This window comes from Carcharhinus amblyrhynchos, chromosome 19 (genome assembly GCF_965287045.1).
Source record: "Carcharhinus amblyrhynchos chromosome 19, sCarAmb.v2.hapA, whole genome shotgun sequence".
NCBI lineage: Eukaryota > Metazoa > Chordata > Chondrichthyes > Carcharhiniformes > Carcharhinidae > Carcharhinus > Carcharhinus amblyrhynchos.
The window spans coordinates 50,736,109-50,760,302 of NC_137342.1; the positions used below are offsets into that span (position 1 = coordinate 50,736,109).

The 24,194-nt window shown below is 43.6% G+C and overlaps 1 protein-coding gene across 1 annotated transcript in view; it reads right to left on the reverse strand.

Annotated features, from left to right (window-relative positions):
• The window catches only part of dclre1c (DNA cross-link repair 1C, PSO2 homolog (S. cerevisiae)), a 36,043-nt gene that overhangs the window by 8,606 nt on the left and 3,243 nt on the right, over positions 1-24,194 (reverse strand). Inside the window, exons 2-10 of the mRNA XM_080207110.1 lie at positions 22,575-22,626; positions 15,503-15,587; positions 13,837-13,896; positions 10,055-10,110; positions 7,641-7,742; positions 5,835-5,907; positions 3,541-3,681; positions 1,853-1,954; positions 1,289-1,425 (exon numbers count right to left, since the gene is read on the reverse strand). Of these exons, the coding sequence (XP_080063236.1) occupies positions 1,289-1,425; positions 1,853-1,954; positions 3,541-3,681; positions 5,835-5,907; positions 7,641-7,742; positions 10,055-10,110; positions 13,837-13,896; positions 15,503-15,587; positions 22,575-22,626 (808 nt within the window). The remainder of the gene's footprint in view (positions 1-1,288; positions 1,426-1,852; positions 1,955-3,540; positions 3,682-5,834; positions 5,908-7,640; positions 7,743-10,054; positions 10,111-13,836; positions 13,897-15,502; positions 15,588-22,574; positions 22,627-24,194) is intronic.

Below are 24,194 nucleotides of genomic sequence, written 5' to 3' on the forward strand. Positions count from 1 at the left end.
ACTGGAAGTTTTACAGCCTTAAACCAGCTAAAATTTGAACAACAATCCATTTTAAAGCAAAATTCAGCTGGTGTGTGAGGTAGTAGGAAGTTATTGGTTTTGGTAAATTAAAGCAGGATCTGACATTATCATGAACAATTAACAGTTTTTTTTAAAACTGGTGACAACATTATTAAGACAATTAACAAACTGAATAAAATCCCAATAGAATGCTGGTCAAATATTACAAGAATCATTCAGGAATAATAAAATAAATCATTACAGAATCCAGTCATAGAACCTACAGTGCAGAAAGAGGCCCTTTGGCCCATCGAGTCTGCACTGAACACAATCCCATCCAGGCCCTACCCCCATATCCCTACATATATTATACCCACTAATCCCTCTAACCTACGCAACCCTGGACACTAACAGGCAATTTCTCAGCATGGTCAATCAACCTAACCCACACATCTTTGGACTGTGGGAGGAAACCGGAGTACCCGGAGGAAACCCACGCAGACACGAGGAGAATGTGCAAACTCCACACAGACAGTGACCCGAACTGGGAATCGATCCCAGGACCCTGGAGCTGTGAAGCAGCAGTGCTAACCACTGTGCTACCATGCCGCCCCAGTCAATCTCAACGAATATACAAACAGATGCCCTTTAGAAGTGTGAACCTTCTCTGGTGATGCTCTCATTTAGAACACTTCATGAATTGGTATTACTCTATTTAGATGGTGATATTATGAAGGTACTCATGAAACTGCAGGATTTACATGATAGCCTCACTTTCCCTCCTTCCGACTCAAGAGGTTGCAAGCATACTCTGACAGTTACCCAACTTTTCTGGGTTTATATGCCTCTAATTACCTCACAGGAATACTGTGATCTGAGTGGTATGAGGCTGTCAACAACCTTCACATTTGAATTTCATTAGTTCTGTGCCTCTGCATGCTTGCTTTAAACTCATTGGTCCAATTCAAAAGCCTGTTTTGTTATGTTGAAACACTGACTACTTGGCTTTGATACAAATGTTAGAAAAACTTGCTTCTACAGCTTGCACTCTGCAATTTAAAATCCACACATAAAGATGCCTGCTTTTTAAAGTGACAATGCTACATGATTTCCTTTTTTGGTTTTAGCGTTTCTTTTCACCATTTATATTTGTCAAACACTCCATTTTTAACCTTACATATGCCACTTAACAACCATATTGCAAGGTCATAAACAAGTTCATTACCAATAGCGTGCATCTGTATTAGCACATGTGCAGATCACATAACTGTTGCAGAATCTTTCATACCTTACAATTACGTCAGTCCTTTTTGAACTTTCACCAAACCACATGGTAGAAGGTTTGATACTGATGATGCGGAGTGGAGTCCCATTTTTTGCTGTAATGCCACACGGGAGTCTGTTTCCACGGACAAAATCCTCATCCTAGTGAAAACATCAATTAAAATATAAAAGGTTGAAAAGAGAGAGAACAAAAGCAAGAGAGAAAGAGGAGAGAAAAGAGAAAGGGAGTGAAAGAAAGCAAGAGAGGGAGAAAAGGGTGAGAAAAAGAGAGAGAGAAAATGTGAGAAAGAGACTGAGAGGAAGAAAGAGAGTGAGTGAGAAAGTAAAAAAGAGTGAGAAAAAGAAAGCGAAAGAAAGAAAAAGTGAGAAAGAGACAGAAAGAGAGAAAGTAGAGAAAAAAAGAGAGTAAAGAGAGAAAAGGAACCTTACATTTGAAGGATTTTGATAATTAAAATTAAAAACCAAGAATGGCACAAAGAAAAGATAATGCAATGCTTTACATGTTACAAAATGAACAGGCAATGATTCTGGTTTCCTGAGTGATGTTAACCTCAGGATATTACCGTACCCTGGGGTGTCTGCACGCATGAATCTGCGTTGCTCGCTCTGTGGTCACATGATGCAGAATTTCTGGCATATTCTTAAACATATCCAGCTTGTTCAGATGGACCTGAAGGTTAAAAAAAAACATACAGGAAAATACAGGTGTGATTCTGTTTTCACAAGAAGTAAACTAAATGTGTAAAGCATTATAAGCAAGATAAAAGTGACTAAATTCATTTTCCACTTGCTTGTTTTATCCTGCTATATATCATCTTCAGATGGTAAACATTGACAGGCTGCATTTTAACTCTCTCTGATTGCCGTATTGCCTATGGCTGCTGTTAGGCGAATGGCCACACAAGCTGACACCCCAATTCGCTGAGCCTCTATTTAATACCTTGTGTCAGGAAGAATGGGTTTATTGAATTTTGCATCATGTTCGGTGACAGAAGTTAACAGGAGGAAATATTCAACCACCCCCAACAAAAAAGCTCCAGTTTTGGGAAACTCACAGAATTTCACTTATCACAGAATCGCTACAGTGCAGAAGGAGGCCATTTGGCCCATCAAGGTCTGCACCAACAACAATCCCACCCAGGCCCTATCCCCATAACCCCACATATTTATCCAGCTGATCCGCCTGACACTCGAGGGCAATTTAATGTGGCCAATCCACCTAACCTACATAGTTTCCCAAGGCTGGAATTGAACCTGGGTCCATGGCACTGTGAGGCAGCAGTGCTAACCACTGTGCCACCATGACTGCGTTCCAAGAACAAAATCTATTCTCATCCCATTATGATTCCAGTTGATTTTATAACAGGAAGATCCCAGAATGGAACCCTGTCTCAAAATACTGTAGCTTTTACTGATTTCTTATAAAACATGGAGGGTGGTGAGGGATTGGAATGCCCTGCCTGTTGCAGTTGTAAATGCGCCTAGTTTGGGGGCGTTTAAGAGATCCGTGGATAGGTTTATGGACGAAAAGGGATTGGTTTAGATTAGTGGGTCATTGTTCTTTAACTGGTCGGTGCAACATCGTGGGCCGAAGGGCCTGTTCTGTGCTGTAATGTTCTATGTTCTATGAACAGAGTCACTGAACCACTAATTAGTCTCCTTGACTCAAAACCCTTGTTTTGTCTCTTGAACAAAACTTTGGTCTCTTTTTTCTTGATTTCAGTTGTCTTGAGAAATTTTTTCTGTCCCAATTTCCTGCTTATCTGGGCAGGGAATTGGGACAGCAATTCCCATTCTGTCTAGTCTTTCTTCTGGCAGAGTTGAGAGATGCTGAATCCTCAGTGTCCTGTCTCCAACTGCAAAAAATTCCAGCTAAAACTAAAACTTAAAAAAAAAACTTTGTTTTTACGCATTAAGGGTTCCCAGTTGCTAAGCACTATCCTCACATCTCTGCTGGCCTACTTATTCTCCATGCTGCAGCCCTCTCTAAGCAGAGCAGAAACACAGTTGGAACTTAAACTAATCCCCACACATATAAACACCTTTGTCCAGCATGAATCTAACTATTGGCTTTATCCTTCCAGGCTTAGAAACAATAAATTAAACCCACTTAAAACTATACCTTATTTCTAATCTTTAGCAACACAAATGTAAATCCCTTAAAACTACCACTGTTTTCCTAACTCCCCTATAGCACTAAAATGTAGTGATTTGCAACTCAGAGTGAATAACTTGCTGCAAACTTCTGCCACCCACCTTAAGTTTGAATTCTTCGCTGAGGTTAGTGAAGAGATACTCATATCCATAGGCTGCTTTACAGTTTAACCACACTACGTGGTAAGAACTGAGTGTGATCCAGCTTCTCACTAAATCAAGTATCCCATTTAGGCACTCCTCCTTTGAACGGCAAAATAGAAAACAAAATATTAAACCCAGACTGGCTTTTGCATGACTCTAACTGAGCTGATTTCTCAGTATGTAATCTGTACACAGATGTACAAAATGTAGTTTTCAAAGGGCACTCTCCCAATTCAGAGTCCAGTTTTAAATGGTAAATTGAATCCCCCACAATACCTTCACGTGCCTCTCCTGTAATGACAGCTTTCCACTTTGTATTAATGCAGCAAGGGCTGCTTGCATTATCTCCAATGCACCTGGCGATCCTCAGATAGCCAACTTCATACTTAAAATGCTGAGTAATGGGTGAGATTGTGCAACTGCCATCAAAGCTCCTCATTTGCTGTAGAAGTTCCTATAATATTCACTCTGCCAGCTGCAAGAATCCTACACGAACCAGGTTTCAACATTGGTTATTTCTATAGATGTGGAATTCCCCTTGATTAATCAGCTTGTCATTTCAGTGGAATCATATTACAGGAGGCCATTTGGTCCATCGAGACAGTGTTAGAAATGTATTTATTGGAGTGTTAGCCACGGTTCAGTTGGTACAACACTTGGGGACAAGTCCAGGACAGGAGGACTAAAATCAAGGCTGACTTTCCAGTACGGTACTGAGGGATGCTGAACCGAGGCCCCATATCTCTGCTGAGGTGGGTGTGAAAGATCCCACAGCACTATTTTTAAGAGCAACAGGAGAATGATTTCAATCCACATCCAAAACACAGGTAATCTGGTTATTATTGTGCTTTCTGAGGATCTTATGGGCTCTCATATCACAACAGTGACAACACTTCAAAAAGAGCTCCGTTTTCTGTAAAGCACTTTGACACACACCTGGTAGTCATGAAGAGTGCCACAGAAACGCCATAAGGCCACAGGAGCAGAATTAGGCCACTTGGCCCATTGAGTCTGTTCTGCCATTCAATCATGGCTCATATTTTCTCATCCCCATTCTCATGTCTTTTCCCCATAACCCCTGATCCATCTATTAATCAAAACCTATCTATCTCTGTCTTAAAGACACTCAATGACCCGTCCTCCACAGCCTTCTGAGGCAAAGAGTTCCCAGATTCACCACTCTCTGGCTGAAGAAATTCCTCCTCACCTCTGTTTTAAAGGATCGTGCCTTTAGCCTGAGGTTGTCCCCTCTGGTTCTGACTTTTCCTACAAGTGCAAACATACTCTCCGTATCCACTCTATCCAGGCCTCGCAGTGTCCTATAAGTTTCAACAAGATCACCCCCTCATCCTTCTAAACTCCAATGAGTACAGACCCAGATCCTCATCTGTTCCTCATACTATAGGAAACCATAGAAAATTACAGCTCAGAAACAGGCCTTTTGGCCCTTCTTGTCTGTGCCGAACCATTTTTTGCCTAGTCCCACTGACCTGCACTTGAACCATATCCCCCCACACCCCTCTCATCCATGAACCCATCCAAGTTTTTCTTAAATGTTAAAAGTGATCCCGCATTTACCACTTTATCCGGCAGCTCATTCCACACTCCCATCACTCTGTGTGAAGAACCTCCCCCACCACCCCCCCACCTAATATTCCCTTTAAACTTTTCTCCTTTCACCCTTAACCCATGCCCTCTGGTTTTTTTTCTCCCCTAGCCTCAATGGAAAAAGCCTGCTTGCATTCACTCTATCTATACCCATCAAAATCTCATACACCTCTATCAAATCTCCCCTCATTCTTCTACGCTCCAGGGAATAAAGTCCTAACCTATTCAATCTCTCAGCTTCTCAAGTCCCAGCAACATCCTTGTGAACCTTCTCTGCACTCTTTCAACCTTATTTACATCCTTCTTGTAACTAAGTGACCAAAACTGTACACAATACTCTAAATTCGGCCTCACAAATGCCTTATATAACCTTACCATAACATAAGCTTTTCATTCCGGGGATTGCGTCTTGATGAAAATGCAAGACTTTTCTTTTAACTGTTGTTCAATAAGCTAGCACAAACACAATGGGCTGAATGGTCTCTCACCCTGTGCTGAACTTCAAGATTCTATAGAAAACTTGCATTATAACATAGATTAAACATTGATAACTCCCTGGGTTTCAGATATAGGACAGTGCAAACCAAAATATATAAAATTCTTGGCACATTCCAATAAAAATATGAAGCATCCAAAATATTTACCCTGCTTGGGATTTGGTAAAATCGAGGATCACAAAAAGTCGTGTCTAAGTAAACACTCTGAATGTCTTTGACCCTGTAATAGAACAATAATAGAACAGCGGTTTAATTGTACAAGGGATATTTTCATACGTGCACAATATTCTCCAAACCGTGAACAGAGGGCAAAGATTGAACACAAAACTGTAACTGTGAACTGTAAACAGAAAATGCTGGAAAATCTCAGCGGGTCTGACAGCATCTGTGGAGAGAGAATAGAACCAATGACTGTGACAAGGAGTAAGTGCACAGTCTGTGTGACCACACATTCAACTCAGTCACTGCTAATGCCTTGACTCATCCTCATCGTGCACTGACACTGAATTTAATGTGGAAAATCCTCCCAATAATCTGAAAATGGGCAGTGAACCAAGAGGCGGAGAATCTAGGGGCGGTAATCAAACGTTTGGTCAGGGTTTTCAAAAGAAAGCAGAAGGCAGAAGTGTTTAGCAAAAGGGTTACAGAGAGCACAGTGAATGCCCAGTAAACAACAGTGGGCAAAGAAGTGGAGGAAAATGATTAAAATCACTAAACTAAATAAAGGCAGAATACTGTGGATGCAGGATTTATGGGGAGAAAGCAGGATTAGGCTACTGAGTTGGATGATCAGCCATGATCGTGTTGAATGGCAGAGCAGGCTCGCAGGGCCAAAAGGCCTCCTCCTGCTCCGATCTTCTACGTTTCTGTGATGGAATCTATAACAAAAACAGAAAATGCTGGAAAAACTCAGCAGGTCTGACAACACTGGTGGAGAAAGAATAGGGCCAACGTTTCGAGTCTGGACGACATTGTCAGAACCATCACTAAACTGTTGTTTTCTTCAATATTCTGCCATTTGTAACTTTAGAAGACTAAGTATCGGTGTTGTTAACATTTTCAATAAAAATTTTTGTTGGTAAAAAATTTTATGGAAAAAATCTCTCATGTTAAGAGAGCTATGTTGTCAATAAGTTAGTTAAAAATCCCTGAAAAAAATCTTTGTAAATATGCTCTTAAAACCATCATTTGACTTAAAAAGTTAAAAAATATATATTTGTTAGTCACAAGTAAGGCATACATTAATACTGCAATGAAGTTGCTGTGAAATTCCCATAGTCGCCACACTTCGGCGTCTGTTCCGGTCAATGCACCTAACCAGCACGTCTTTCAGACTGTGGGAGGAAACTGGAGCACCCGGAGGAAACTCAGACACGGGGAGAATGTGCAGACTCCACACAGACAGTGACCCAAGCCGGAATTGAACCTGGGTCCCTGGCACTGTGAGGTAGCAGTGCAAAAAAGTTAGATTGAGTCTCAGTGAATGTAAAGCTGTACAAACTACTCATACAAGGGAGCTCACAAGTTTCAAATAATGCTCAGCTAATGCTCTGGGGATCTGGGTTCGAATCCCGCCACGGCAGATAGTGGAATTTGAATTCAACAAAAAAATCTGGAATTAAGAATCTACTGAAACCATTGTCGATTGTCAGAAAAACCCATCTGGTTCAGTACTATCCTTTAGGGAAGGAAATCTGCCATCCTTATCTGGCCTGGCCTACATGTGACTCCAGAGCCACAGCGATGTGGGTGACTCTCAACTGCCCTCTAAGGGCAACCAGGGATGGGCAATAAATGCTGGCCAGCCAGCGATGCCCATGTCTCACAAATGAATTAAAAGAAATGCTGAGATACTGATCTCAGGCACACAGCTTTTCCTGGTGAACTTTTTTATTCATCATACATTCCTGAAGGTGACACAGTTTGATTTGCCAGCGGGGAAATGGATTTTACCTGCCACCAGAATGTAACAATTCCATGCGAGCAACTTCACCTTTGGCTAGTCTGAAATCTCCGGTATATAGCACCGTGCCACCTACCCCTTCAAACAAGAACCTGCAAAAGGGCAAGAGGGAATGCCAGGTCATTTTACACCCCATCACATTGTTTCAACTTTAAAAACATTTAAACATAATTGAGAAAAGCAAGTTGTAAATACTAGGAATATAAAGTTCAAGTCAAACATTTTATTTTACGTGTACTCCATATAGAATCCAACAGAAGTTGCATTATTAGCTGTTCTGATAAAATCAGCTTGTTTCCAAAGATTTGGATTGAATTACAGAGGGAGGAATGTGAGATGCATGGAGTCAGACCTTGGTAATCTCGACACACAACAGCGAATTCAGTATTCAAACATGGGGTAGCTCACATGCCAAGACACAAATGCGTGTGCGAGCAGCTGCCAAAAGCACACGATGATGATACACATTTTCACAAAACCAGAGCTAGGTCAAACAGAGGGTTGGGATAAGTGGGTCTTCTGTTGGCTGGTGAAATATAACTTGCGGGGTGCTGCAGGGGTCAGTCCTCACACCTCACCAGTTCACAATCTATATAAACGATCTGCAGAGCCATCTGGTTCACCAATGTTCTTTAGGGAAGGAAATCTGCCGCCCTTACCAGGTCTGGCCTACGTGTGACTCCAGAGTTACAGCAATGTGGTTGACTCTCAACTGGCCTCCAAAGGCAACTTGAGATGGGCAATAAATGCTGGCCAGCCAGCGACACCCCATGTCCCATGAATGAATTAAAAAAAAAGCAGGGACAGAGTGTAACTTGCAGATGATACTAAAACAGGTGGGAAAACAGACAGTGAAGAGGATATAAAGATTTTACGGATGGATATAGATAGGCTAGGAAAATGGCAGATCGGGTTTAATGTGGTAATTGTGAAGTTACCCATTTTGGCAGAAAAAATGGGAAGGCGAATTAACATCTAAATGGAAAACAGATTCAAAATGCTTTTGTGCAGAGGGATCTGGGTGTCTGTGTTCATGAATCGCAGAAAGTCGGTATGCGGGTGCAGCATGTAATAAAAAAGACAAATGAGATGTTGGCATTTATTGCAAAGGGACTGGAGTATAACAGTAGAGAAATACTGTTGCAATTGTATAGGGTGTTGGTGAGACCACATCTGGAGTATTGTGCCCAGTTTTGGTCTCCTTATTTGAGGAAGGATGTGGTGGCATTGGAGGCAGTTCAGAGGAGGTTCACCAGATTGATTCCGGGGTTGACGTGCAAGGAGAGATTCAACAGTTTGGGCTTGTACTCGCTGGGGTTTAGAAGGGTGAGAGGGGATCTGATTGAGATATAGAAAAGGGATTGATAAAGTAAACATAGATCAAATGTTTCCCCTTGTGGGGCAATCTAGAACAAGAGGTCACAGAGAGGTTGAGAGGTGGTGGATCTAACATTGAGATGAGAAGGAGCTACTTCTCGCAGAGAGTGGTAAATTTGTGGAACTCACTGCCCCATAGTGGTTGGAGTCTGAATTGTTAAATGGTTTCAAGGAGGAGATAGGTATATTTCTGAAAAAAGGGGGATATGGGGAACAGGTGGGGAGGTGGATTTGAGACTAGGGAGAGATCAGCCATGATTTGACTGAAGGGCTGAATTTTCCTACTTCTGCTCCTAATTCCTATGTTCCCTTGTTCCTAATTCAAAGCAGATTGGCAGGTCACAAACACCTGCTTCACAATTTCCGCAGGAGGAGTCTCTGTCTGAACAAGTCTGCTCAATGGGGAGTTCGATGTTGCTGTCATCACTTTGTCACTGATCCAACTAACTTTCCTGGTAGCGTCAGATACTGCTCAGCACATGAATCATAGATATCCTTCCGTTCAGAAGCAGAGCATTTGACCCGTCGCACCTTCGACAGCTAAGCTATCCATTCTGATATGGGTTTAATTCCAGCCTCGAGTCACTGTGTGGAGTTTGTACATTCTCCCCGTGTCTGCATGGGTTTCCTCTGGGTGCTCCGGTTTCCTCCCACAGTCCAATGATGTGCAGGTTGGACGGACTGGCCATGCTAAATTGATCCTAATGTCAGGGGAACTAGCAGGGTGAATCTGTGGGGTTGCGGAAATAGGCCTGGGTAGGGTTGCAGTTGGTACAGACTCGATGGGTGAAATGGCCTCCTTCTGTACTGTAAAGACTCTATGACACAATCCTCCACTCTTTCTTTTAGGAAAGGCATTTTCTGAACAGTTAATCAGCTCTCATTTTCAGGTGTTTAGATGCTAAGAATTTCCAGTTTTAAATTCCTATTCACAAAAACACACACAACTTCACAAAAATAATTATTTTCTCACATGTGCACTCTCTGCCGCGTGTGTTAAATTAAAGCACTAGATAAACATACATACATAACTGATCCAGGGCAGTGTCCAGCAGGTAAAAGCGTAACGAGGACATCTTCTTTCTATTTTTGAAGGAAAAAAAAGACATGTACAGAGACACACACACACACTGCAAGCAAACAGAATCAGCATGCTCAAACTGTGAATTTAAGCTAATATAGATTTGTGATATTTATGTGATGAGAGGTTTAGCTGGATGGTCAGTGTGGATCAGACTGGTAACAGCAGCCTTGGGGGGGGGGGTTTCGATCTCCATTTGCGCTGGGGTGGATTTGGGACCCACCTTCCTGCCCCATATATATGGCCCAGATCACGGTGCTGTGAGTCGGACCAGCCCATCGGGCTGGGAGCTAAGAAGACTCTAAGTTACCAGGAAACAGAGATCTACAGCAAACAGGTGTCTCCAGAAAGTTGGGTTTCAATTGTACATTGTGAACAGATTAGCAGGCACTCGTCACAATTTCAGTTAGGGTGCACAGCACAGCTGCAACACTTCCCTTTGCTGAAAAACAATAAAGTCCCCTTCTCTCAGAAACAAATAAACTGGATGGGTGGGGTGGGGTGGGGTGGGGTGAGGAGTTGCATTTGCCACCAGTGTAATCAATGGTCACATCATATCATGGTTAAAATTTCTATTCGAGGTAAGTTATCATTAAATAAAATTAAAGCAAAATATTCTGCAGTGGCACATGATTTGGGGGCCTGGAAGCTTTAACAGTTCAGCGATTACAACATTATTACTGACGTGTCATTGGGAACAGAGGCCAGAGCTCTCCATTCACCTGACGAAGGGACAAACCCCGAAAGCTTGTGAGTTTGGCCCTGGAGGGAGTGCAGAGGAGGTTTACTAGGCTGATACCGGAGTTGAGGGGGTTGAGCTATGAGGAGAGGCTGAATAAACTAGGCTTGTACTCGTTAGAGTTTAGAAGAATGAGGGGAGATCTCATTGAGACGTATAAGATGATGAATGGGATGGATAGGATAGAGGTGGAAAGACTCTTCCCGCTCAAAAAAGATAGTAGGACTAGGGGGCACAGCCTCAAGATAAAGGGGGGGCGGTTCAGAACGGAGTTGAGGAGGAACTTCTTCACTCAAAGGGTGGTGAATCTCTGGAATTCTCTGCCCGTTGAAGTGGTGGAGGCTGCCTCGCTAAATATTTTTAAGAAGCGGGTTGATGGGTTTTTGATAAGAGAGGGGATTAAGGGTTATGGGGAGAGGGCGGGAAAGTGGAACTGAGCCACGACAGATCAGCCATGATCTTATTGAATGGCGGGGCAGGCTCGAAGGGCCAGATGGCCTACTCCTGCTCCTATTTCTTATGTTCTTATGTTCTTATGTTCTAAAATGGTTGGACTTAAACCTGGTGTTGTCAGACTTCTTAATGTCGTTAGGAAAACAGTGGTGATGGTTATAAGCCACATGGAATTACAGTGCTTTAGCACAATCACATGGAAAATGTTCAGACTCTGGGTTGGGATTAGGCTGAGATAGATATAGAAAATAAAATCCCAAACTCCTGTTCACCAGTACAGAATTATCCAGCAACCCCCACTGATGAAAGACACTGTTCCAGGATCTTGGATGTTAGTTGAGTTCAGGACCAAGTACAGTTACAGGGCAGATTCCGATGATTCATTTTCCCCAAAGTGTTGCCTCAGGGTGGAAAAGCAGAGGACAGCCCGACAGCTGTTTCCATCAAATTTTCAAGTACTTTGAAAAAGCGTGATAGGGTTGGGACCCACAAAGTCACGCTGGCGGGACAGGCTCTGAATGAACCCACCTCATCAGCACCTTCGACCCCTGACAGATTGGGACACCGTTTTTAACGGCAGCACTGATCTGAAAGGAATGGGACCCCACCCCCGTCCCATGGACAAGGAACTCCCTCCACATGGAATCCTCCCCCACCATGCTGAACAGAAAAAAAAAGTTTAAGAAGTTTATTTCTTAGTCACAAAGACTTACATTAACACTGCAATGAAGTTACTGTAAAATTCCCCGAGTCACCACACTCTGGCGCCTGTTCAGGTCAATGCACCCTAACCAGCACGTCTTTCAGAATGTGGGAGGAAACCTGGAGAAAACCCACGAAGACACAGGGAGAACATGCAAACTCCACACAGATAGTGACCCAAACTGGGGATTGAGCCTGTGTCCCTGGCACTGTAAGGCAGCAGTGCTAACCACACTGGTTAAATCCAAACCTTACCAACCAACAGTATCAGCTCCCTCATTAACATAGCATAAGACCTATGGCTGGTGTCTGGATGAGTTATTCCTGCGATTCTCTCTTCTTGAGTCTGTGGCATCTTCTTCAAAATAACTTTTAAATAGTGTGGTCCAACAAGGGGCATACACGCGATGGGTCGTACTAGGGCTGCTCTTGGTTGTTTCGAGAGTAGCCTAGTACTTCACGTCGTTAGTGTACGCTTAAACTGGACCAGATGCTGGGCAACACGACAGCTCAGCGACTATCATTGTTTGCTGTGCAGATACATGGATTTGGGCCGGTGTCTGTGGGAGTTTGCGCATTCTCCCTGTGCTGGCGTGGGTTTTCTCCAGGTGCTCTGGTTTCCTCCCACACCCCAAAGATGTGCTGTTAGGCTGATTGGTGTAACAAATTGTCCCTAAATTTGTCTTCCCTCAATGTGGAATGCCATAAGCATAGACAAGGGTCATGGGTGGAGGGGGGACTCAATGTTAAAATGGCGGCGCTGGCTTATTGGGCCGGAGGGCCTGTTTCCCGGGCTGTTTTGTTCTTTGTTAACCACTGTGCCACCATGTCACCTCCAGCTCCAAGCATGACCACCCCCTTCTGGGGGCTGTACTTACCTATGCGCTTGTGGTGGAGAATGTTCTCCAGGTCCTCATTTGTTCAGAGCTGTGGTAAACCACCCAGCAAGGGGGAAAGGAGGTGGGGGAGGTTGGGTAGATTTAAAAGTGGGAGGATAATACAGTGGAAAAGCCTGCAGGTGATGTTTAAATGTATGGTCATGGGATTCCCAATCTTTCATGGTTGGCGCCCCATGACATCATTGGGACAATGTAAAAGGGAAATCCTGCCAGTGTGAAAACTGTTGGAGATTCCCACTGGATTTTCTGCTCCCTGATAACAGGGAGTGAGGGAGGGGGCAGAAAGTCTCCCCCATAACGTCTGCATGGTGGAAGACTGTAACAATAACACCTATCTGGGCGCTCAAACGATGAAATGCCAAATGGCTTTACAGAAGTAATGGCCACACATCCATATTCAAGCAGCAAATGAGCACCTTGAGGAGAAAGTGGAGACACAGGGGAAAATATTCAACACTTTCATCTCCGACTGACCAAGACGGGAACATAGTTGATTCTGAATTCAAACCATAATCCAAACAGTGTGTGTTTAGGCACCAAAGGTGCCAGGCTGAGGTTGCTGATTCCTTACAGGATGAGTTTCTGGAATGCAGAGTAACTGAGCAGAAGCTGGATGTTTTCCCCACACGGCATAAAAAAAATCTTCATTATTGCAAGGGGTATCTCTCGGCTGAGGAAGAGAGTGAGATGTGCAACTTGTCCTCTTAGCTAGGGAATTGTGCTCAGAAAGGATTACCAAAACAAAATGTAGATATTCTTCACAAAAGTGAATTTTGTGAAGGGAACCAAACATGTTAAACTGTTAACTCTTCAACTGCTTAAAATATATATATTTCCAGATTAACACTTTCTTTAACATATCATGTCTTTAACTGACAGCATTGTTTCCAGATCTTCCTGTAAATGAAATTAGAAAGAGCATTTCTTGCATCTACCTCACCAGTTGCCTCATCAACCAAGGAAATTTGCGTTGGAGTTTCAACTTCAATTGCAATCTGTAAAAACAAATATTTATTGTACTTATTTTCTTCCAGTAACACAAACTGAATCTTAGCTCAGTACAAAGCATTGTTAAAATTTGTGATCCATTGCTACTTAATATTAATTATACACCAAGCTGGTTATACACTCCAGAATAATTCAAGAACACTCAGTAACAGTTAAAGACTCAGCCCCCTTTCTGCATCTCAGAGACCTTGGTTCAAATACAGCCCACTACAAAAAGCTCCTTTCTCTACCTTATACCCTTTTTTTCCTTCATTCCTGGGACATGGGCATCGCTGGCTGGCCAACATTTATTGCCCATCTCTAGATGCCCAAACACCGTTGAATGTCAACCACATTGCTGTGGCTCTGGAGTCACATGTAGGCCAGATTAGGTAAGGATGGCAGATTTTCTTCCCTAAAGGGTTTTTCCGACAATCAACAATGGTTTCATGGTCATCGGTAAATTCTTAATTCCAAATTTTTAAAATTCGATTCAAATTTCACCATTTGCCATGGTGGGATTCGAACCTGGGTCCCCAGAACATTAGCAGAGTTTCTGCAATAATAATAATATCACTAGGCCATCACCTCTCCTACAAGCATGCAGTGCAAAATAACCATGGACACGTTTCCTCAGCTTGGAACTGGCATGTGCCCAGAGCAGAAAACTGACCCTAACTCAGTACAACTGGGAATCTCACTCAGAGACTGAGCTGAGAAGGGAGGGGAAATGAAAAAATGATAACCATCTTCTTTGGGCTGATTATTTTACAGTATAAAATATCTGCTCACACATCTGGGAGAAAAAGCCTGTTAGTCATTTCTATTGCTCAAACTCACTCATGATGATGGGAGATTTAATTAACGGAACTTTCTGGCAGGTACCCAATAGATACCCAGGGCAGAATTCGCCTACCCGGAATGAGGTTCCTCAGCAGAGTGGGGACGGGGAACGTTTCCCACTGCGGAGGGTGAAAGGAAACCATGCCATGTCTTCCAAAACTGGCATAATTAATAATGCATCTGGGGGTTTTGCGCCATCTTCCATGGTGGGATGGGCTTGAAGGTACAAGCTCCACCTCGTATCCAGGTGTCATACTTCACCGTCATATCACCGACCCACCGTTCAAGAAAGATGATGGACATCCTTAAAGACAGTGAAGAAGCTGGAAGATCTTTCTGATCAACTACCCCCCCCCCGCCCCCCCACTTCCCATTCAGGGCTGTGACGTTCCAGATTCCCACCATGCATCCCATCATCAGGGGCTTGCGAGAATTCCAACTCCAGTGCGGAATGGTTCCTGTTAACTAGGAGGTCTGTGCCAAGTGAGTATCAGCTGAAATATACAACGGCTATCCTGAACATCCCAAGTTAGGAAGGAAGAATTGGAAGAAACAGCCAGAGTTCTCCGTGGTGACCCCTAGCCAATGTTTCTTCCTGGTCTTGTGTCTCCAGCATGGACAGAACCAGGCTTAACGGTGATGGACACGTAAATCCAACCGCCTCCTACAGTCTATCAAGCTAGAAAGAACAGCCATTTGTCAAATACCATCTGGTCAGCAAAGGAGATGAGAAAACATGAGATACAAATAATTTAAACATAGAGAACTTACAATATAATTCTCCCAGAATTTGTACTTGCTACTTGTTAGCAGAATCTCCTTTGTGACTGGAGAGCAATAGAGCTTCAGCTTCAAGCTGTAATGAAGATAAATAACAGTTTAGCATCATAAAACAGAACAGCAAATATTGACATGTTTTAGTGCTGGTGGGTTACAGAGCATCACATCAAAGTCCGATAGTGTCCTTCCCCAGCGATCACACAGCTTCACTGTCAGCTGGGGAGCCTTAGCAACCCTAAGCAACATTCTGTTTCTAAGCCATGGGTACAGGGTTCAGCTGGACTCTCAGTTATCCCTATCAATCTGGGAGCAGGCGATTCAACAAGGGGAAACATCCTGTTCTGCAGCAATCAGCTACTCACCCAGACTGCCGGGAGGGTGACAATTTTGACATTTTTATGGTGGTTGGATCAGGAAGGAGAAGGATTATCAACTGTGGGGAATCTTCACAGATTATTGTGGAGTGGTCTTTGGGGCCGGTTAGTTCCATTCGCTGCGAAAAGGCAACATAAACACCACACGGCCTATTAATAATCCTGCACTGCAGCTGCAAAACGCCAGTTAATAATTCAACACAAACAGTTCGGCGACACGTGCATGCTTCACAGACCAGAACAACCCTCTCATTCAAAACAACATTTAACTCCAGGCTGTGAAGGAAGGAAATTATGAATGAATGCTATAGCCTTTGTATGTAGATCTGCAATTTACAGCTTCTTAAAAAAATCTTTCAAAGCAGTATTTACAGTCTAGTTTTTTATTTATTAGTGTCACAAGTAGGCTTGCATTAACACTGCAATGAACCTACTGTGAAAATCCCCTAGTCGCCACACTCCAGTATCTGTTAGGGTATACTGAGGGAGAATTTAGCATGGCCAATGCACCTAACCAGCATGTCTTTTGGTCTGTGGGAGGTAACTGGAAAACCTGGAGGAAACCCATGCAGACACGGGGAGAACATGCAAACTCCACACAGACAGACAGTGACCCAAGCTGGGAATCGAACTCAGGTCCCTGGTGCTGAGAGGCAGCAGTGCCAACCACTGTCCTGCCCAAATGTTCCAGTGACAGCAACCAAGAGGATATTTCTTGTTCGGTACTTCCCTCTCATTTAAATATGTCCTTAAGAAACAGAAGTAGGCCATTCGGCCCATTGCACCTACTTTGCCATTCATCACAATCATGTCAGAACTTGGATTTCAACTCCATTTCCCCACCCATTTCTCACATCTCTTCAATTACTCGTGACCCAAAAAATCTGCCTATTCCAACACAATGGAGCTTCCACAACCCACGCGGGTAGAGAATTCCAAAGATTCACAATCCTTTGAGTGAAGAAATTTCTCATTTCAGTCCAAAGATTTTTCTGTGGTGGCACCGCAGTGTAGTGACTTCTTGCAAGCTGTCCTCAGCACACTCTCTAACCACCTTTTATCCTCATTCTAATGCCCTTTTTCTCTTCCACCTTCTCCCATTGGAAAAAAAAATACAAAAGAGTGAAAACATGTCCCAGATGACTCAAGAACAGCTTCTTCCCTGCTGCCATCAAATTTTTCAATGGTCCTATCACATATTAAGCTGATCTTTTTCCTCACCTATTGGTAGCTGTAACATTACATTTTGCACCCTATCCTTTTCTTCATTCCTATGTACTCGATGAACATTATGTTAGTCTGTATAGCATGCACGAGAAACAATACTTTTCACTCTATCCTAATACATGTGACAATAATCAATCAATCAAATGTTTGGTCCCTCAGACAGTCCCATGTTTGTGACTACTGATCCATTAGAGACAATTCTTCAGTGTCCACCTGATCAAACCCCTTCAGAATCTTATACATTTCAATGAAATCGCCTCTCAGTCTTTTAAACTCCAGACAATATAATCCAAATTTATTCAGTCTTTCATCATTGGACAACCCCCTCATCTTAGTGAACTCTTCATTGTACCTCCTCCAAAGCAAATATATCTTTTCTTAAGTGTGGAGACCAAAACGGCACACAGTACTCCAGGTGTGGTCTTACCAAAACCTTGTACAATTGTAGCAAAACTTCTTTATTCTTACACTTCAATCCCCTTGCAATAAAGGCCAAGATGCCATTCGCCTTCCTAATTGCTTGTTGCACCTGCATGCTACCTTCCTACATTCCTGTAACAGCACAAACAAGTCTCTTTCAACAAAGTCTCTTATCTTTTAAGAATAAAAACCTCAGAATATTTTTCATGACCAAAGTGACAAAATTCACATTTTGCTGCATTATTCTCCATCTGTCATAAGACATAGGTGCAGAATTAGGCCACTCGGTCCATCGTGTCTGCTCCTCCATTCAATCATGGCTGATTTTTTTTCATTCCCATTCTCCTGCCTTTTCCCCATAACCCCTGATCCCCTTATTAATCAAGAACCTATCTCTGTCTTAAAGACACTCAATGACCTGGCCTCCACAGCCTTCTGCAGCAAAGAGATCCACAGATTCACCACTCTCTGGCTAAAGAAATTCCTCCTCATCTCCGCTTTAAAGGATTAGCCCTTTAGCTTGAGGTTCTGCCCTCTGGTTCTAGCTTTTCTTCCAAGTGGAAACATCCTCTCCACTCTATCCAGGTCTCGCAGTATACTGTAAGTTTCAATAAGATTCTCCAGCCCGTCCCACACACACCATCCTTCTCAACTCCAATGAGGACAAACCCAGGGTCCTTAACCGTTCCTCATACGACAAGCTCTTCATTCCAGGGATCATTCTTGTGAACCTCCTCTGGACCCTTTCTAAGACCAGCACATCCTTCCTCAGATGTGGCACCCAAAACTGCTCACAATACTCCAAATGGGGTCGGACCAGAGGCTTAGACAGCCTCAGGAGTATATCCAGATATACTGGTGATAGTGGATGCTTTGGTGGTTATTTTCCAAACGTCGCTGGATTCCGGGGAAGTGCCGAAGATTGGAAAGCGGCTAATGTTACGCCGTTGTTTAAGAAGGGTGCCAGGCAAAAGGCGGGGAATTATAGGCCGGTTAGTTTAACGTCTGTTGTAGGTAAAATGTTAGAATCCGTCATCAAGGAGGAAATAGCGAGGCATCTTGAGGGGAATTGCTTGATAGAGCAGACGCAGCACGGTTTCGTTAAGGGGAAGTCGTGTCTGACAAATTTATTGGAGTTCTATGAGGATGTGTCTAGGGCGGTGGATAGAGGAGAGCTGGTGGATGTGGTCTTTCTTGATTTTCAGAAGGCGTTTGACAAGGTACCTCACAAGAGGTTATCGCAGAAGGTCAGGGGGCATGGAGTTGGGGGTAGGGTGTTAGCGTGGATAGAGGATTGGTTGTCAATTACGAGGCAGAGAGTGGGGGTTAATGGGTGCTATTCGGATTGGCGGTTGGTGACTAGTGGAGGGCCCCAGGGGTCGGTGCTGGGGCCTCAGCTATTTACCATTTATATAGATGATCTGGAGGAGGGAACCGAGTGTATGGTGTCGAAATTTGCTGATGACGCCAAGATTGGTGGAACGGCAAATTGTGCGGAGGGTGTGGAGAGTCTGAAGAAGGATCCAGATAGGCTGGGTGAATGGAATTTAATGTTGGTAAGTGCAAGGTGGTCCACTTTGGTAGGAATAATGGTAGGAAGGACTATTACTTACGGGGCGAAAAACTGCAGCAGGCGACGGTGCAGAGGGACCTCGGGGTCCTTGTGCATGAGTCGCAAAAACCCAGCTTGCAGGTGCAGCAGGTGGTCAGGAAGGCGAATGGGATGCTGGCCTTCATAGCGAGGGGGATTGAATATAAAAGTAGGGAGGTCTTGCTGCGGCTGTATAGGGCATTGGTGAGGCCGCAGCTGGAGTACTGTGTGCAGTTTTGGGCGCCGTACTTACGCAAGGATATTTTGGCCTTGGAGGGAGTGCAGAGGAGGTTTACTAGGCTGATACCGGAGTTGAGGGGGTTGAGCTATGAGGAGAGGCTGAATAAACTAGGCTTGTACTCGTTAGAGTTTAGAAGAATGAGGGGAGATCTCATTGAGACATGTAAGATGATGAATGGGATGGATAGGATAGAGGTGGAGAGACTCTTCCCGCTCAGAAAGGACAGTAGGACTAGGGGGCACAGCCTCAAGATAAAGGGGGGGCGGTTTAGAACAGAGTTGAGGAGGAACTTCTTCACTCAAAGGGTGGTGAATCTCTGGAATTCTCTGCCCGTTGAAGTGGTGGAGGCTGCCTCGCTAAATATTTTTAAGACGTGGGTTGATGGGTTTTTGATAAGCGAGGGGATTAAGGGTTATGGGGAGAGGGCGGGAATGTGGAACTGAGCCACGACAGATCAGCCATGATCTTATTGAATGGCGGGGCAGGCTCGAGGGGCTAGATGGCCTACTCCTGCTCCTATTTCTTATGTTCTTATCCCTGCTCTTGTATTCTAGACTGCTTGACATGAATGCTAACATTGCACTTGCCTTCCTAACCTACACGTTAACCTTAAGTGAATCTTGAACAAGGACTCCCAAGTCCCTTTGTGTTTCTGATTTCCTAAACATTTTCCCATTTAGAAAATAGTTCATGCCTCCATTCCTCCTTCCAAAGTACATAACCTCATACTTTTCTACGTTGTATTCCATCTGCCACTTCTTTGCCCACTTTACCAAATCCTTCTGCAGGCCCTCTGTTTCCTCAATACTACCAATACCTCTACATATCTTTGTATCATCTGCAAACTTAGCAACATGCCTTCAGTTCCTTCCTCCAAATTGTTAATGTATATTGTGAAAAGATGTGGTCCCAGCACTGACCCCTGAGGTACACCACTAGTCACAGGTTGCCATTCTGAGAAAGTCTCCTTTATCCTCACTTTCTGCCTTTTGCCAGTCAGCCAATCCTCTAAGCATGCCAAGTTCTTACCTTTAACACCATGGGCTCTTAACTTATTTAACAGTCTCCTATGCTGTATCTTGTCAAAGGCCTTGTGGAAATCTAAATAAATCGCGTCCACTAGTTCTCCTTTATCTAACTTCCTTGTTACCTCCTCAAAAACTCTAACAAATTTGTCTGCTTACCTTTTGTAGTTCTGAGAGAAAGACGTTTTAGTGAGGAGCTGAAGGAAATCAGTATTAATAGAAAAATGGTTTTGGGGAAATTGACGGGATTGAAGGTGGATAAATCTCCAGGTCCTGGTAATCTTCATCCCAGAGTATTTTAGGAAGTGGCCCTGGAAATAGTAGATCCATTGGTGGTTATTTTCAAAAATGCTTTGGACTCTGGAATAGTTCCTGCAGATTGGAGGGTAACTAACGTAAACCTCTATTCATAAAAGGAGGAAGAGAGAAAACAGGGAACTATAGACCAGTGAACCTAACACCGGTACTGGGGAAGATGCTAGAGTCTAGTATCAAGGATTTCAAACTCAGCATTTGGAAGGTAGTGGTACAATCAGACACAGTCAGCATGGATTTACAAAGGAGAAATCATGCTTGATGAATCTATTGGAACTCTGAGGATGTAACTAGTAGAGTTGACCAAGGAGAACCAGTGGAAATGGTTTATTAGACTTTTAGAAGGCTTCTGACAAGATCTCACATAACAGACCACTATGTAAAGTTAAAGCACATGGGATTGCAGGTAGTGTCTTGAGACGGATGGAAAGCTGATTAGCAGATAGGAAGCATAGAGTTGGCATAAATGGGTCTTCTTCTGATTGGCAGTCAATGACTAGTAGGGTTCTGCATGGATCTGTGCAAGAACCCAAATGTTGACATTATATATTAATGATTTGGAAGAGGGGACTTAAAGTATGATCTCCAGATTTGCAAATGATACAAAGTTGGGTGGGACGGTGAGCTGTGAGGAGGATGCAGAGATGCTTCAGCGTGATTTGGACAGGCTGAGTGTGTGAGTATCTGCATGGTAGATGCAGTATGATGTAGATAAATGTGAGGTCATCCACTTTGGTAGCAGTAATAGGAAGACAGATTATGACTTGAATAGGTGTAAATTGAGAGAGGTGGATACTCAACGAGACCTTGGAGTCCTCGTGCATCAGTCGCTGAACATAAGCGCCCAGGTATAGCAGACAGTAAAGAAGGCAAATGGTATGTTGGCCTTCATAGCGAGAGGATTTGAGTATAAGGATAGGAATGTTTTGTTGCAATTGTAAAGGGCATTGGTAAGGCCACAGCTGGAATATTGTGTGCAGATTTGTAAAAATAAAAAAAAGTAAAGTTTATTTATTAGTGTCACAAGTAGGCTTACATTAACACTGCAATAAAGTTACTGTGAAATCTCCAGCGCCTGTTTGGCGACACTGAGGGAGAACTTAGCACGGCCAATGCACCTACCCAGCACATCTGGGGTGTGGGAGGAAACCAGAGCTCCTGGAGGAAACCCACGCAGACACAAGGAGAATGTGCAAACTCCACACAGACAGTGACTCAAGCAGGGAATCAAACCCAGGTCCCTAGTGCTGTGAGACAGCAGTGCTAACCTTGTCCTTGCGATAGAGGGAATACAGAGAAGGTTTACCAGGCTGATTCCTGGGATGGCAGGTCTGTCATCTGAGAAGAGACTAAGTCAATTCACTGGAGTTTAGAAGAGTTAGAAGGATCTCATTGACATTTATAAAATTCTAACAGGGTTACATAGATTCATCTGGGATCCAACCTCTGGAAATTCAACAAGAAACCTCACTGCGTACTCAGAATCATTCGCTTTACTAGACCTTCACTTCAGCTAATACATCAACCTCATCCAAGAAACTACAGGCCTGTCATGAAAGGTATTCATAAAGATAATATTCTGGTCCAGCTTATAAGTATCTAATCTTTGTGTGAGAGTGAGAGAGACGAATGAGTGTTAAGTTCAGAGCAAGCTGTGTGATGTTATTACTGGACAAGTCAGATGGTAGAAAGTCTGGGTTATTCTTTGTTTGAACTCTGTAAATGTTATTAAATATAAATAATACAATTTCTCTGAGGGTGAACACAGGCAGAACCTAACTGAAATACACAAGATATATAATCCATTGCTACGCAAAGGGGGCATTTCCTGCAATGATCATTTAAGAGAAACCCAAAGTGGGATCAGTACCTGCATTCCAGTCGTCTTTTCAAGGCAGGAGCTCTTAATCCTTTCATATGATCTGCAAAATAGTTGGAAACCCAAATATTCAATTTTCCAAACTGAAAGCTTTGCGACATTTAATAGAGTCCTTTGCGTTAAATGAAATTTTTAAATGATCTTGACTGTTCTTGTTACATCATAGATACTTTGAAAGTGATGACCTCTTCCAGGTTGTAATTCATTGAGTAGAATTAGTGCTCCTGTATGTGATTTGCTAATGCACAAAATCATTAGCATTAGACTTTCATTTAGGTGAGCGATTCACCCTGTGACTCCCCAAAGTCTGTCTATCATCTACATGTACAACTCAGGAGTGTGATGGAATGTCGCCCACTTGCCTGGATGATTGCAGCTCCAATGACACTCAGGAGGCTTGGCACCTTCCAGGACAAAGCAGCCCCATGTGATTGTACACCATCCACCACTTTCGGTAGCACAGTAGTTAGCACTGCTGCCTCACGGTGCCAGGCACCTGGGTTTGATTCCCGGCTTGGGTCACTGTCTGTGTGGAGTTCTCATATTCTCCCCGTGTCTGCATGGGTTTCCTCCGGGTGCTCCGGTTTCCTCCCACAGTCTGAAAGCTGTGCTGGTTTGGTGCATTGACCAGAACAGGTGCCTGTGTGACTAGGGGAAATTCACAGCAACTTCATTGCAGTGTTAATGTAAGCCTTACTTCTGATGAATAAATAAACTTTAACTTCACACTGACCCCCTTCACCATCCCCTGCACAATGGTGTCAGGGTGCACCATCGACAAAATGCACTGCAGTAAATCTCCAAGGCTCCTTCAACATCAACTTTTCAGTTTCCAAACCCCATTTGGAAGGGCAAGGGCAGCAGAAGCATGGAGGTTGCCCTCCAAGCCACACACCAACCTGATTTGAAAATGTATCGCTGCTTCTTCAGCTGAGTCAAAATCCTAGAACTCCGTCCCTAACATCACTGAGGGCGTACCTACACTGCATAAACTGCAGCAGTTCAAAAAAGCTTGTTTTGGGAATCTTGTGTCACGTGGATGATATGGTCCACTTCATGTAACTGATTGACCACAACCAGTGCCTTGATACTGGCACTGTTGGCCTGAGAGATTGGAGCATTTATCCTGCTAAAGAATTTACAGCAGGCATCACTAGTGATAATTATCCAAGGATGTAAGGTGTTTGCTGTGCATTGTTCATGTCTCTGATGTACACAGGAGGGGAGTCCACACTGCAGCCTTGTAGACCACGAGCTTGGAGTCAGATTGAGGACTTTGCCATGAAACACTCTTTACCCTGAGCAGCTATTGGCACACTGGAGGCGATATGGGGTTTTATCACTGATATTTGTCCTCGCTGAGAGGAGACTTCCAGAGTATGAGAGATGATCCGCATTGTCCAATGATTCACCGTGGATCGTGATAGTCGGGGGGGGGGGGCGTGGAGGGAGCAGTGTTGTGCAGCAAGAGCAGGTTGGTCGATGACCTTTATCTTCCTGATGTTTAGCCCAAGGTCCATTGTTTCATGAGCCCCCGTGAATACACCAACAATAGTTCGGAGCTCGGTTTTTGAGTGTGCACATACGTAAGTGGGTGACAGAGGTTGGGGT